General features: G+C 42.0%; 1 protein-coding gene across 8 annotated transcripts in view; it reads right to left on the bottom strand.

Moving 5' to 3' along the window:
• Positions 1 to 208: 208 nt before the first annotated feature.
• LOC139746301 (uncharacterized) overlaps positions 209 to 16,775 on the bottom strand; it is a 114,468-nt gene continuing 97,901 nt past the window's right edge. For all 8 annotated transcript variants that reach the window (XM_071657406.1, XM_071657412.1, XM_071657407.1 and 5 more), the window contains 2 exons: positions 14,131 to 16,379; positions 209 to 2,527 (listed from right to left, as the gene is read on the bottom strand). In XM_071657406.1, coding sequence (XP_071513507.1) covers positions 1,847 to 2,527; positions 14,131 to 16,293 — 2,844 coding nt within the window. In that variant the 5' untranslated portion in view covers positions 16,294 to 16,379 and the 3' untranslated portion in view covers positions 209 to 1,846. The remainder of the gene's footprint in view (positions 2,528 to 14,130; positions 16,380 to 16,775) is intronic.

Below are 16,775 nucleotides of genomic sequence, written 5' to 3'. Positions count from 1 at the left end.
TTCAAAACACCCTCTTCTGCTCTCTCAACCACGCTCTTTTTATTTCCACACATCTCTCTTACCCTTACGTTACTTACTCGATCAAACCACCTCACACCACACATTGTCCTCAAACATCTCATTTCCAGCACATCCATCCTCCTGCGCACATCTCTATCCATAGCCCACGCCTCGCAACCATACAACATTGTTGGAACCACTAATATATATATATATATATATATATATATATATATATATATATATATAAATGCCCACATATGTACACATACATATCAACATACACATATGAAACATTACAAACATACATATGTACATAGTCATACTTGCTTTCCTTCATTCATTCCTGTCACTACCCTGCCTCACAGGAAAACTGCATCGCTTTCCCCTGCTTCAGCGAGGTAGCGCTAGGAAAACAGACAAAAAAGGCTACATTTGTTCACCCTCAGTCTCTAGCTGTCATATATACTTTTTTAAGTGCTCAAGGCCTAAACATAGAGGATATGCACAATAGAGTGAACTGGAGCGATGTGATGTACACATGGCAACATGCTTTTGCTGGACTGAATCAGAGAATATGAAGCAGTTGGGGGAAACCAGAGAAAGGTCTGTGAGGCCTGGTTGTGTGCAGAGTTGCATTACAACTGACAGCTAAAGAATGGAAGTGAATGAATGAGGTCTTAGTTCATCTGTTCCTGGTGTTACTATCCTAAAAAGGGAAATGGCAAACAAGTATGAAAGACAGAAAAAGAAATATACATTTTTCCATACAAGTTTGCCATTTCCCACATCATCAATGTAGTTCCAGGTTCAGTAAAAGATATGGCCTCACTTGCTCACATCTGCTCAAGCTGTCATGTATAATGTACTGACCCCAGAACTGCTGATCCACAACCAGGCCCCAACTGCTTCCTATGCTTTGGTTCAGCCCACTTGACAGCACATTGTTCTCTGTATACAACACTGCTTCTATTTGCTCTATCCATCTCATGCCGCACACACTCCTACATGTTCAGGCTTGAACCTTCAAAGCAACTTTCACTCTGTACTCCCATTTCCTCTCTGGTTTCCCCCTTTTCCCTGTTTCCTCCACCTCTGAAATGTTTACCCTCATAGTGATCCTTTCCTTACTCATCCTTTCTGCATGTCCAAACCATTTCAACACATCCACTTCAGCTCTCATGTATACTCCTGTTCCTACCACAAGTCTCCCTTACTCTACTAATTCTTGTTTGATCTACCTTCCTTACACCATAACTGACATCAAACATTTCATATTTAACACACCACCCTCACCTTTACATTTATTTTTCCCAAAGGTCTATGCTCAAACAGTTATTTTAAACACACCATCCTCACCTTTACATTTTTCCCAAAGGTCCATGCTTTGCATACATACAACACTGATTACTATTTTCAGTTGGAGGGAGAAAAACATAATATTTAAGGATGCAGAATCATGCCATTGTGTCAGAAATTCGTTTAAAAATGTTTCTGATCTTGATTATTAACTGTTTCTGATCTTGATTATTAACAATCAAATATTTTAATGACATTCAAAAGTTAATTCTGCAGATGTACATGATTATACAACAACACAGTAAAGAAATGAAAAGGATTTCATGATCAAAATTGTTTAAATCAAAAACTACACACTGCAGTATATGAATAGTTTTTAGTATGTGCAATAAACAGTTTTTAGTATGTGCAATATTCCACGGCCAAAGAAATTAAAAATAATTTCAGAACATGAAAAACCTAAGATCTTACAGAAGATTTATGGTGTTCTTTAAGTGAGCCAAGGGTTTTATTCTCTAGCAGCGTTACAAGGTTTGATTATGCAGACTCAAGTGGTGAGGGAGCAGGGGTATAATTTGGATCTAGCCCCTAAAACACTTCCAACTGTGTCTGGGAAGGTAGGGCAGCCAGGGCGAGGGGTTACTGTTCCATCTTGATTTACATTAAGTGGATATAAAAGCATGTTCCGTGGTGTTGGTGTATCACCTGGATCAAGATAGGCACAGAGAGCATCTTCAGCTAACAAGCGTACCGTACGCACGCAGTCAACAGATCCAGGATCTGCATACACTGGTGCTGCCTCACCCATGTGCTCAGCCCAAAGTGCTCTTCGGAACATGCTTACATCCCCTTGCGCAAGGTTGCTACCAGATCCACTATGGATGGGCTGGTAACAACCAACAGCAATCTCAGTGTCACGGTTCCCACTGAGTGAACGATCATTTATGTTGGCTGAGCCTATAATGACGTATTCATCATCAAATATAGCCATTTTTGAATGAACATAAATCATGAGTCGGCGATTGGCAAAGGCCAATGTTGTGGTTGGGTCTTCTGGGGCCATCAGCTCAGGAGGAACAGCTTCAGGTGGTTCCTTCTTTCCCAGACACAAGAAAAGAAGGTAATCTTGAGGGTGGGCTTCAATTCCCATCTGTTTGATGGCTGCTGCTACACGGCTATACATCATCTGCATGGTGCGTAGCTGCCAGTGAAGAATCTCTTGTGTAACCTGCAATATCCCACATTATACTTTAGTTGGAGGAATATCATATATGCATTTTATTCTTTTGGAATGCTTTCTCTTGAAGCACTGCAACAGTATTATCAGTTTTAAATCACATGGAAATCAACTTAATTTACAAACACCATCATCATTACAATGTTTTAAGTTTAATAAGATGGGATTTTTTCTTACCAAATATTCTAGGTAGATATGCATTGAATCTCATTTCTTTTTTCCATCCTAGTAGGTAATTAAAGATTAAGGATTTGGATAAAGAAAATGGTAAACCACCCAAGGCATATACTAGGAGTTACAGAAAGAGACATGAGCAGATCACTCACGTCATCAGTAAGTAAAGAGGTTCAAGATATCAAGAATGGAAGAATACCATGTATGAATGTAGATGGTGTGGTAAAACATCGTAATTGGAATTTAGGGACTTCACAGAGGAAATGAAGCATAAAAATACTGGAGTCTGAGACAAAACTCATGTAGAAGACAATCAAATCAAATCTTTCCTGAAGGATATACAATATCCAGGAAGGAAAAAGGGTTTTGGTCCTGTTGATAAAAGGAAAATTAAAGTTTGGAGAACAGCTGGTGGATGTTAGTCTTGTTAGACAATATGTGAAGGATGAAATAAGTAAAGAATTGTAAGCACAATTGTTTTGAAAGTGCACAACCATCTGGTACGACATACAGTATAAAATAAACTAGAATAGATGTTTAAGGAAGATAATGAAGGCACAGTCACTATGATAAAAGGTGATGAAAGCCAAACCCTTCTTACCTCACACACCATGACAGAATGGTTTTAATATTGGGAAACTTTACAAGGAAACAATGGAAACATGAAGCCATATGTGCAAAGATCTGTGATGTAAATTCTTGGAACACGTTTAGGAAAAATTTGTATTCCAACATGCACTGAGCACCTGAAAATCAGAGGATTAGATATGCCAATGCTTGATTTCATTTTCACTTGCAGTAACTAGGAAAAAAGCTGTCACATGTAATCCCAACTAAGAAAAGTGATCATTGGGTTATATGGGAACTGACAAAACAGCACTGAAATATGTAAGGAGACCATACCCTAAGATACAAGAGAATGTTGTTCATAAGCAAGCATATTGTCTATCCAGATCAATTGTGGGACACACTGCATAATGTTACTGTGGACTCCTTGCCCAACCTCTGCCTCACTTACTCACTTCTGTCACTTGCTTTGTCTTGTTATGTAACTGCAGCTTATTGTAACAATGATGAGTGGAATATGGAATTTCAAAGTTAACACAAGAGAAAAGTGACAGTTGGTTCTTGAATATACATAATACTAGGAGAATAGTTACTGGTGGTTCTTCAAATACATAATACTAGGAGAAAAATTACAGGTAGTTTTGAAAATACATAATACAGGAGAAAAGTTACTGGTGGTTCTTGAAAATACATAATACGAGGAGAAAAGTTACACGTGGTTCTTGAAAATACATAATAAAAAGGTCAATTACTGTGTACCATGATTATGAAACAATGGGATTCATGAGTTACCATATTTTTCAATAATAACAAAGTGCTGCTTTCTAAAGATATAAAAGACAACATAAGGTACTACAGTAATTGAGAGGTATTAATGGGCACAAAACATTTACAGTAACTAAAGAAAGAAACAAATATAAAAAGAGATGTAAGTAGTAATCCAATATTACGTACATACTGATCTTTTATCCCTGGGGATAGGGTAGAAAGAATACTTCCCACACATTCCTCACGTGTCGTAGAAGGCGACTAAAGGGACGGGAGCAAGGGGTTAGAAACCCTCCCCTCCTTGTATTTCAACTTTCTAAAAGGGGAAACAGAGGAAGGAGTCACGCGGGGAGTGCTCATACTCCTCGAAGGCTCAGACTGGGGAGTCTAAATGTGTGTGGATGTACCCAAGATGAGAAAAAAGGAGAGATAGGAAGTATGCTTGAGGAAAGGAACCTAGATGTTTTGGCTCTGAGTGAAACGAAGCTCAGGGGTAAAGGGGAAGAGTGGTTTGAGAATGTTTTGGGAGTAAAGTCAGGGGTTGGTGAGAGGATAAGAGCAAGGGAAAGAGTACCTCTACTCCTGAAACAGGAGCAGTTGGAGTATGTGATAGAATGTAAGAAAGTAAACTCTAGATTGATATGGGTAAAACTGAAAGTGGATGGAGAGAGATGGGTGATTATTGGTGCATATGCACCTGGGCATGAGAAGAAAGATCATGAGAGGCAAGTGATTTGGGAGCAGCTGAGTGAGTGTGTTCGTAGTTTTGATGCACAAGACCGGGTTATAGTGATGGGTGGTTTGAATGCGGGTTATAGTGATGGGTGGTTGAATGCAAAGGTGAGTAATGTGGCAGTTGAGGGAATAATTGGTGTACATGGGGTGTTCAGTATTGTAAATGGAAATGGTGAAGAGCTTGTAGATTTGTGTGCTGAAAAAAGGACTGGTGATTGGGAATACCTGGTTTAAAAAGAGAGATATACATAATTATACATATGTGAGTACGAGAGATGGCCAGAGAGTGTTATTGGATTACATGTTAATTGATAGGCGTGCGAAAGAGAGACTTTTAGATGTTAAGGTGCTGAGAGGTGCAACTGGAGGGATGTCTGATCATTATCTTGTGGAGGCGAAGGTGAAGATTTGTAGAGGTTTGCAGAAAAGAAGAGAGAATGCTGGGGTTAAGAGAGTGGTGAGAGTAAGTGTGCTTGGGAAGGAGACTTGTGTGAGGAATTACCAGGAGAGACTGAGTGCAGAATGGAAAAAGGTGAGAGCAATGGACATAAGGGGAGTGGGGGAGGAATGGGATGTATTTAGGGAAGCAGTGATGGTTTGCACAAAAGATGCTTGTGGCATGAGAAGCGTGGGAGGTGGACAGATTAGAAAGGGTAGTGAGTGGTGGGATGAAGAAGTAAGATTATTAGTGAAAGAGAAGAGAGGCATTTGAATGAGTTTTGCAGGGAAATAGTGCAAATGACTGGGAGATGTATAAAAGAAAGAGGCAGGAGGTCAAGAGAAAGGTGCAAGAGGTGAAAAAGAGGGCAAATGAGAGTTGGGGTGTGAGAGTATCCTTAAATTTTAGGGAGAATAAAAAGATGTTTTGGAAGGAGGCAAATAAAGTGCGTAAGACAAGAGAACAAATGGGAACATCGGTGAAGGGGAAAATGGGAAGGTAATAACAAGTAATGGTGATGTGAGAAGGAGATGGAGTGAGTATTTTGAAGGTTTGTTGAATGTGTTAGATCATACAGTGGCAGATATAGGGCGTTTTGGTCAAGGTGGTGTGCGAACTGAGAGGGTTAGGGAAAAAGATTTGGTAAACAGAGAAGAGGTAATAAAAGCTCTTGGTAGATGAAAGCCGGCAAGGCAGCGGGTTTGGATGGTATTGTAGTGGAATTTATCAAAAAGGGGCAACTGTGTTGTTGACTGGTTGGTAAGGATATTCAGTTGCCATTGTACAAAGGCAAAGGGGATAAAGGTGAATGCTTCAAATTACAGAGGTATAAGTTTGTTGAGTATTCTTGGGAAATTATATGGGAGGGTACTGAATGAGAGGGTGAAAGCATGTACAGAGCATCAGACAGCAGATTGGGGAAGAGCAGTGTGGTTTCAGAAGTGGTAGAGGATGTGTGGATCAGGTGTTTGCTTTGAAGAATGTATGTGAGAAATACTTAGAAAAACAAATGGATTTGTAAGTAGCATTTATGGATCTGGAGAAGGCATATGGTAGAGTTGATAGAGATGCTCTGTGGAAGGTATTACGAATATATGGTGTGGGAGGCAAGTTGTTAGAAGCAGTGAAAAGTTTTTATCGAGGATGTAACGCATGTGTACGTGTAGGAAGAGGGGAAAGTGATTGGTTCTCAGTAAATGTAGGTTTGCGGCAGGGGTGTGTGATGTCTCCATGGTTGTTTAATTTGTTTATGGATGGGGTTGTTAGGGAGGTGAATGCAAGAGTTTTGGAAAGAGGGGCAAGTATGCAGTCTGTTGTGGATGAGAGAGCTTGGGAAGTGAGTCAGTTGTTGTTCGCTGATGATACAGCACTGGTGGCTGATTCATGTGAGAAACTGCAGAAGCTGGTGACTGAGTTTGGTAAAGTGTGTGAAAGAAGAAAGTTGAGAGTAAATGTGAATAAGATTAAGGTTATTAGGTACAGTAGGGTTGAGGGTCAAGTCAATTGGGAGGTAAGTTTGAATGGAGAAAAACTGGAGGAAGTGAAGTGTTTTAGATATCTGGGAGTGGATTTGGCAGCAGATGGAACCATGGAAGCGGAAGTGAATCATAGGGTTGGGGAGGGAGCAAAAATTCTAGGAGCCTTGTAGAATGTGTGGAAGTTGAGAACTTTATCGTGGAAAGCAAAAATGGGTATGTTTGAAGGAATAGTGGTTCCAACAATGTTGTATGGTTGTGAGGCGTGGGCTATGGATAGAGTTGTGCGGAGGAGGGTGGATGTGCTGGAAATGAGATGTTTGAGGACAATGTGTGGTGTCAGGTGGTTTGATCGAGTAAGTAATGTAAGGGTAAGAGAGATGCGTGGAAATAAAAAGAGCACGGTTGAGAGAGCAGAAGAGGGTGTTTTGAAATGGTTTGGGCACATGCAGAGAATGAGTGAGGAAAGATTGACCAAGAGGATATATGTGTCGGAGGTGGAGGGAACGAGGAGAAGTGGGAGACCAAATTGGACGTGGAAAGATGGAGTGAAAAAGATTTCAAGTGATCGGGGCCTGAACATGCAGGAGGGTGAAAGGAGGGCAAGGAATAGAGTGAATTGGATCGATGTGGTATACCGGGGTCGACGTGCTGTCAATGGATTGAATCAGGGCATGTGAAGCGTCTGGGGTAAACCATGGAAAGTTCTGTGGGGCCTGGATGTGGAAAGGGAGCTGTGGTTTTGGGCATTATTGCATGACAGCTAGAGACTGAGTGTGAACAAATGGGGCCTTTGTTTTCTTTTCCTAGCGCTACCTCGCACACATGAGGGGGGAGGGGGATGTTATTCCATGTGTGGCGAGGTGGCAATGGGAATGAATAAAGGCAGACAGTGTGAATTGTGTGCATGTGTATATATGTATGTGTCTGTGTGTGTATATATATGTGTACATTGAGATGTATAGGTATGTATATTTGCGTGTGTGGACGTATATGTATATACATGTGTATGGGGGTGGGTTGGGCCATTTCTTTCGTCTGTTTCCTTGCACTACCTCGCAAACACGGGAGACAGCGACAAAGCAAAATAAAAAATGAAATATTAAATATATATGTTAAGAGTAAATGTGAATAAGAGCAAGGTTATTAGGTACAGTAGGGTTGAGGGTCAAGTCAATCGGGAGGTGAGTTTGAATGGAGAAAAACTGGAGGAAGTGAAGTGTTTTAGATATCTGGGAGTGGATCTGGCAGCGGATGGAACCATGGAAGCGGAAGTGGATCATAGGGTGGGGGAGGGGGCGAAAATTCTGGGGGCCTTGAAGAATGTGTGGAAGTCGAGAACATTATCTCGGAAAGCAAAAATGGGTATGTTTGAAGGAATAGTGGTTCCAACAATGTTGTATGGTTGCGAGGCGTGGGCTATGGATAGAGTTGTGCGCAGGAGGATGGATGTGCTGGAAATGAGATGTTTGAGGACAATGTGTGGTGTGAGGTGGTTTGATCGAGTGAGTAACGTAAGGGTAAGAGAGATGTGTGGAAATAAAAAGAGCGTGGTTGAGAGAGCAGAAGAGGGTGTTTTGAAGTGGTTTGGGCACATGGAGAGAATGAGTGAGGAAAGATTGACCAAGAGGATATATGTGTCGGAGGTGGAGGGAATGAGGAGAAGAGGGAGACCAAATTGGAGGTGGAAAGATGGAGTGAAAAAGATTTTGTGTGATCGGGGCCTGAACATGCAGGAGGGTGAAAGGAGGGCAAGGAATAGAGTGAATTGGAGCGATGTGGTATACCGGGGTTGACGTGCTGTCAGTGGATTGAATCAAGGCATGTGAAGCGTCTGGGGTAAGCCATGGAAAGCTGTGTAGGTATGTATATTTGCGTGTGTGGACGTATGTATATACATGTGTATGGGGGGGGGGGTTGGGCCATTTCTTTCGTCTGTTTCCTTGCGCTACCTCGCAATCGCGGGAGACAGCGACAAAGTATAATAAAAATATATAATATGTTATATTTATTTATCTACTTATTTTGCTTTGTCGCTGTCTCCCGCGTTAGCGGGGTAGCGCAAGGAAACAGACGAAAGAAAGGCCCAACCCATCCACATACACATGTATATACATACACATCCACATACAGCACATATACATACCTATACATCTCAATGTATACATATATATACACACACAGACATATACATATATACTCATGTACATAATTCATACTGTCTACCTTTATTCATTCCCATCGCCACCCCGCCACACATGGAATAACAACACCCTCCCCCTCATGTGTGCAAGGTAGCACTAGGAAAAGACAACAAAGGCCCCATTCCTTCACACTCAGTCTCTAGCTGTCATGTAATGATGCACCTGAAACCACAGCTCCCTTTCCACATCTGGGCCCCACAGAGCTTTCCATGGTTTACTCCAGACGCTTCACATGCCCTGGTTCAATCCATTGACAGCACGTCGACCCCGGTATACCACATCGTTCCAATTCACTCTGTTCCTTGCACGCCTTTCACCCTCCTGCATGTTCAGGCCCCGATCACTCAAAATCTTTTTCACTCCATCTTTCCACCTCCAATTTGGTCTCCCACTTCTCATCGTTCCCTCCACCTCTGACACATACATCCTCTTGGTCAATCTTTCCTCAATCATTCTCTGCATGTGACCAAACTATATCAAAACACCCTCTTCTGCTCTCTCAACCACACTCTTTTTATTACCACACATCTCTCTTACCGTACTATTACTTACTAGATCAAACCACCTCACACCACATATTGTCCTCAAACATCTCATTTCCAGCACATCGACCCTCCTCCACACGACTCTATCCATAGCCCATGCCTCACAACCATACAACATTGTTGGAACCACTATTCCTTCAAATATACCCATTTTTGCTTTCCGAGATAATGTTTTCGACTTCCACACATTCTTCAAGGCTCCCAGAATTTTCACCCCCTCCCCCACCCTATGACTCACTTCCACTTCCATGGTTACATCCGCTGCCAAATCCACTCCCAGATATCTAAAACACTTCACTTCCTCCAGTTTATCTCCATTCAAACTTACCTCCCAATTTACTTGACCCTCAACCCTACTGTACCTAATAACATTACTCTTATTCACATTTACTCTCAACTTTCTTCTTTCACACACTTTACCAAACTCAGTCACTAGCTTCTGCAGTTTCTCACATGAATCAGCCACCAGCGCTGTATCATCAGCGAACAACAACTGACTCACTTCCCAAGCTCTCTCATCCACAACAGACTGCATACTTTCCCCTCTTTCCAAAACTCTTGCATTCACCTCCCTAACAACCCCATCCATAAACAAATTAAACAACCATGGAGACATCACACATCCCTGCCGCAAACCTACATTCACTGAGAACCAATCACTTTCCTCTCTTCCTACACATACACATGCCTTCTAACAACTTGACTCTTAATACCTTCCAAAGAGCATCTCTATCAACTCTTATCATATGCCTTCTCTAGATCCATAAATGCTACATACAAATCCATTTACTTCTCTAAGTATTTCTCACATACATTCTTTATTTCTCACATACATTCTTCAAAGCAAACACCTAATCCACACATACTCTACCACTTCTGAAATCACACTGCTCTTCCCCAATCTGATGCTCTGTACATGCCTTCACCCTCACAATCAATACCCTCCCATATAATTTACTAGGAATACTCAACAAACTTATACCTCTGTAATTTGAGCACTCACTCTTATCCCCTTTGCCTTTGTACAATGGCACTATGCAAGCATTCCGCCAATCCTCAGGCACCTCACCATGAATCATACATACATTAAATAAACTTACCAACCAGTCAACAATACAGTCACCACCTTTTTCAATAAATTCCACTGCAATACCATCCAAACCCGCTGCCTTGCTGGCTTTCATCTTCCGCAAAGCTTTTACTGCCTCTTCTCTGTTTACCAAATCATTTTCCCTAACCCTCTCACTCTGCACACCGCCTCGACCAAAACACCCTATATCTGCCACTCTATCATGAAACACATTCAACAAACCTTCAAAATACTCACTCCATCTCCTTCTCACATCACCACTACTTGTTATCACCTCCCCATTAGCCCCCTTCACTGAAGTTCCCATTTGTTCCCTTGTCTTATGCACTTTATTTACCTCCTTCCAAAACATCTTTTTCTCCCTAAAATTTAACGATACTCTCTCACCCCAACTCTCATTTGCCCTCTTTTTCACCTCTTGCACCTTTCTCTTGACCACCTGCCTCTTTCTTTTATACATCTCCCACTCATTTGCATTATTTCCCTGCAAAAATCATCTGCATGACTCTCTCTTCTCTTTCACTAATAATCTGACTTCTTCATCCCACCAATAACTACCCTTTCTAATTTGCCCACCTCCCACGCTTCTCATGCCACAAGCATCTTTTGCGCAAGCCATCACTGCTTCCCTAAATACATCCCATTCCTCTCCCACTCCCCTTACGTCCTTTGTTCTCACCTTTTTCCATTCTGTATTCAGTCTCTCCTGGTACTTCCTCACACAAGTCTCCTTCCCAAGCTCACTCTCTTCACCCCAACGTTCTCTCTTCTTTCCTGAAAACCCCTACAAATCTTAACCTTTGCCTCCACAAGATAATGATCAGACATCCCTCCCGTTGCACCTCTCAGCACATTAACATCCAAAAGTCTCTCTTTCGCGCTCCTGTCAATTAACACGTAAACCAATAATGCTCTCTGGCCATCTCTCCTACTTACATATGTATACTTATGTGTATCTCTCTTTTTAAACCAGGTATTCCCAATCACCAGTCCTTTTTCAGCACATAAATCTACAAGCTCTTCACCATTTCCATTTACAACAGTGAACACCCCATGTATACCAATTATTCCCTCAACTGCCACATTACTCACCTTTGCATTGAAATCATCCATCACTATAACCCGGTCTCGTGCATCAAAACCACTAACACACTCATTCAGCTGCTCCCAAAACACTTGCCTCTCATGATCTTTCTTCTCATGCCCAGGTGCATATGCACCGATATTCACCCATCTCTCTCCAGCAACTTTCAGTTTTACCCATATCAATCTAGAGTTACTTTCTTATACTATATCACATACTCCCACCACTCCTGTTTTAGGAGTAGTAGTAGGTATGTATATGTGCGTGTGTAGACGTGGATGTATATGCATGTGTAGGGGGTGGGTTGGGCCATTCTTTAGTTGTTTCCTTGCGCTACCTCGCTAATGCGGAAGACAGTAACAAAGTGTAATGAATAAAATATAAATAAATAAACCGACTTACGAACTATGCGACTTACGACCATACGTAACATGCGACCGGAAAAAATGTCAAAATATGTACGTAAATATAGAAATTACCCTTGGTCGCACGTCCACCGGTGCTACCGATCCCGGCGTTGTGTACATCATAGCACCACTCAGTAAGAGCGCGGTTTTTTTTCCAAGTAAATCTAACGAATTTTCGTACTGGATTAAACCATTTTTGTATTAAACCCCAAATAAGATGACGAGTAAGAGGGAACACCCATCACATATTGATAGATCTGACAAGAACCAGAGGAAGACGCTCGATCTTGGAATTTAAAAAAGGTAATCAATATGAAGGAATAAAAGAAGTTAATGTGAAGCAGTGAAAGGTTCGGCATGTATGAAGTCTATGATAAGAACAAAGCAACGACAGGGGCCCATCCACGAAATGGAAAAGTTATTGATGCTGTAGATGGAAGATCAAATAAAAAAAAAATGAACTTATTAACAATTGAGGCGAAGGCTAAGACGTCTTTATGAGACTTTGAAGGAGCAACCAGGAGAGGATTACATCGAGAACATCACAGCAAATCATGGTTCAACAGATATAACTTGCAGAATGTTCGAGTCACAGGTGAAACAACAAGCGCTGACGAAGGAAGGAACAAGTAAAAATCAATAGAAATACATAGATATAAAAATTACGGTAGGTCGTACGACCGCCAGTGCTAACTGCTGAGTGCATACGTAAGTGAATGTCAGTAAGCAAGCGTTATTCAAGTGAATCTACCACATTTTTGTGCTGGATTAAGCCACTTTTGTATCAAAACCCCAAATAAGATGACGAGCAAGAGGAAAACTCCATCACATGTTGAGAGATCTGGCAAGAAGCCGAGGAAGACGCTCGATTTGGAATTGAAAATGAAGGTAATCACATATATGAAGGTAAAATAAAAGTTATTGCGATTGCACGGGGTATACAGTTGTCCCATTGGACTGTGTCCACAATTTTAAAGGAAAAGAAAAATACGAGAAGCAGTGAAAGGTTCGGTAAGTATGAAGTCTACGAGAATGAAGCAACGACAAGGGCACATCCACGAAATGGAAAAGTTGTTAATGGTGTGGATGGAAGATCAAATAAAAAAAAAAAAAGTGTGCCGCTAAGCTTACTAACAATTCAGGCGAGAGCTAGAAAGTCTTTTCCAGACTCTGAAGGAGCGAGTGGGAGAGGATTTCACTGAGAACTTTGTCAGAAAGTCATGATTTCATAGATTCAAAAGCTTGCACAATGTTCGAGTCATAGGTGAAGCAGCGAGTACTGACGAAGGAGCTGCCGAAAAGTTCATTGAAAGTTTGGATGAATCGATCTTTGAACTGAAGAATCTTAAATAAATGGCGAAAAGAAACTACAGAATCATATAATGAAGCTGGTTACTAAAAAACGAGATAATCATGATAGAAATTGAGTAGGATAAAAGAATGCTGTACAGGTATATGAATTCTAAATGCCATGCTGACTTATGTCCGATGTACGTCCATTCTGAGATGCGACCGGAACTCTGACGTATGTCAGCACGTATATGTATATATATATATATATATATATATATATATATATATATATATATATATATATATATATATATATATATTATACCTGGGGATAGGGGAGAAAGAATACTTCCCACGTATTCCCTGCGTGTCGTAGAAGGCGACTAAAAGGGGAGGGAGCGGGGGGGGCTGTAAATCCTCTCCTCTCTTTTTTTTTTTTTTATTTTCCAAAAAAAAGGAACAGAGAAGGGGGCCAGGTGAGGATATTCCCTCAAAGGCCCAGTTCTCTGTTCTTAACGCTACGCGGGAAATGGCGAAGTTTGAAAGAAATATATATATATATATATATATATATATATATATATATATATATATATATATATATATATATATATATATTATATATATATATATATATATATATATATATATATATATATATATATATATATATATATATATATATATATATATACTGAGACATACTATATGGTAAAGAGTGCTTTGGAACTGTCATACTGCCTCTACAGTGAATCCCCAGGTATCAATAAAGAGGATGAAGTTAAATGAGTATTGAAATATAAAATATCTCACCTTGTCTGCCGGTTTGCCCTCAGGGAACATGGGGATGCAGATGTAAGCCACAAACCGCTGGCCATCCTTTATCTTCTCCTCAATCTTGGTAGCAATTTCCAGAGGTACGAGGTTTCCTGCCTTGGCATCACGGCAATCGGGCCACATGTGGCTGCTGCCCATGAAGTACTGGTTCTCGATATAGATGCAGTGTCTAGCACGGCGTATGTGGTGGATGTAAGCCCGGTGAAGGCTGTTATCAAAGGCCCGCCCCTTCTTCTTGGTTAGCCCCGCAGTAGTGGAACACTGAAACTCTGCCGAATCAGAGTTAATTGAACGGAATACCTGGACACCCCACCGATTTGGGGCAGTGGAACAATAGTCCATGGCAATGCCATCCATTTGTTGCAAGGGAATGATTGAATCCATATAGTCTGTTGCCTGTTTGCGCCATCGCTCAATAAAATTCATCAAAACATCATGGGCAGCAGGGCCTTCCACACGACTGTGAATATCATGCCACGGCTCACGTGGACCATTGGCACTGGTGAGGGTAGGAAACACACGATTACGGAAATCATTCTTGTGTTCGCGGACAAGTGTGCTGAACAGTGGATGACAGGGGGAGTCATACCGTCCACCTGTCAGGTCCAAACCCCCAACAAAAGCCACCACCTTCCTCTGACCTGGCATTTCTAGTATGGGTGCATCAGCAATGACACACTTCTGATGGTGGGTATAACAGAGTGAAGTGAAGTGAGTCTTGGTAGAGAACATATCCTTCGTATAGCGATCCCGAGGGGCCAAGACAACCACAACTGGTGTCCCCCTGAAAAAGCTAGCAGTCTCTTCATCCTCAGTGCTCATGGCACCAGTTTTGCGGAGGTCATTTGAAGTTACCTCATCCCATAAGAGGAGTCGAACTCGCACTCCTTCAAAAGCCTTTTGCTTCAGCATCTCACCCAAACTTCGATTGTCATCGCCTTCATCCCTCAGTAATGAAATTCTGGCACTCACACTCCAGCCAACGATGTATATGAACTGAGTCGCTTCCATGATGGTAGTGTAAATATCCCTCCAAGTGCTGCGTGGCTGGTAGGCATTGCCAAAGTAGTCTGTGAGGGGCAGAGGGAGAGAAGGGCAGTGGGAGTCCTGGTAGAGTCTCACTTCATTGCCGGGGCGGAGGGGGAAGAGGCATTCAGGTACTTCATATGAGTGCTGTACAGCCTGTTTGGGGTGATAGATCATGGATAAGGTCAGGGTACCAGCTCGTTTATTCTTGTTTTCTCGTAACAGGTCAAAAGTCCCACTTACTCTATCCCCCGAGGTTAAGGTGTTGACGGGAAATGAGACGGAACCTATCTGCTCCGAGGAGATGAAGTCCTTATCCCGGACAGTGAAAGTGATGGAGGAGACATCATGGCAGACATCTACTCGGAAGCTTTCATCCCACACCGGGCTTAGGTTATTGTCAATGACTTGTGTTGTTGCAATCTTCCACGGCTCACCATCAATATCCTCAAGTGAAACAACGACAAATGGGTCCGACACATCCTTCTTGCTGAGGCTAAGGATAGAACTGTCTAGGTTGGGCAAGTTGTTGGCCTGCTCCAACTTCAGATCCAAACACCCATGTAGGAATGCCATGTCACCGAATGAACTCGCCGAATCACCTGTATCACCGTATTTCGAGATCTTTCTCGACACACGTTCTTTGATTTCACTTGCTTTGTTCCAGGCACGATCCCCAAATGTTACATCTGGCTGCTCTGCGCTTGGACTGAATGAAGCTGTGACTTTAAGGGTACCAGCCTGAAACCCTTTATGGTTTACAAGGGCAAGCTCAGCCTTGTGTGGTGTACTGTTGTCTATAAAGGTATGCACGGGGAGAAAGCAGCTGCCAATGGTATCTGACGACAGTAAGTCCCTATCTTTTACCGTGAATCTTAGTCCCGCTATGTCCTGACTAATGTCCGCAGCTACTTTGAAATACCACTTTGGGTTCAGACAATCGTCTATGGTGAACGTTTTACCGATTTTCACAAGGCCACCACTACCGCCTTGCACCTCGACCACACAGTAGGGGTCGCTTTTGTCTCCGGGGCGCAGTACGTTCTGGTCGAGGTTAGGGAGGTCGCATGCCTCCACTACCACCACCTCGAGACGACCACACAGCACCACCATGATGCCGGGGTTACGCAGACTGTGGGGTTACACATGATGATGGCTCAGGAGCAGCAGGCAAGCACCTCCTGGCAAACACACGCCACCTGCAAAATAAATCAAGAGAGTCGGTCATGCGCATACAAAGTGATGTAGTCTCCCATGTTCCCTAATGCTGTCAGTTGATTAATCACACTATCCTTAGACCTCTTCTATGTGGCTCTTGGAGCTCCTAGCCTTCACTCCAGTCAGGAACAGGGAAATGATAAGATTTCTTTAGATTTTAGAATTTTATCAACAAAACTATGCAATGGTCATTTATCTATTTTTTTTTTATTTTTTTGGTCTAGTGAGGATGGTTCACTCTCATCAAAGGTGAATTTCCACTCATGGTGTAACCATAATCAGGCAGAGTCCGGTAACATCCCTTACGAGCATGCAAACACCATCCTTTGAGATCCTGTGCTAATAATTATGATACACCCACTATGCTAATCATCCTT

The sequence above is a fragment of the Panulirus ornatus genome, chromosome 64 (assembly GCF_036320965.1).
Source record: "Panulirus ornatus isolate Po-2019 chromosome 64, ASM3632096v1, whole genome shotgun sequence".
Classification (NCBI taxonomy): domain Eukaryota; kingdom Metazoa; phylum Arthropoda; class Malacostraca; order Decapoda; family Palinuridae; genus Panulirus; species Panulirus ornatus.
Note: the sequence above shows the minus strand (reverse complement) of the source record. Positions and strands in the feature narration are given on the sequence as shown.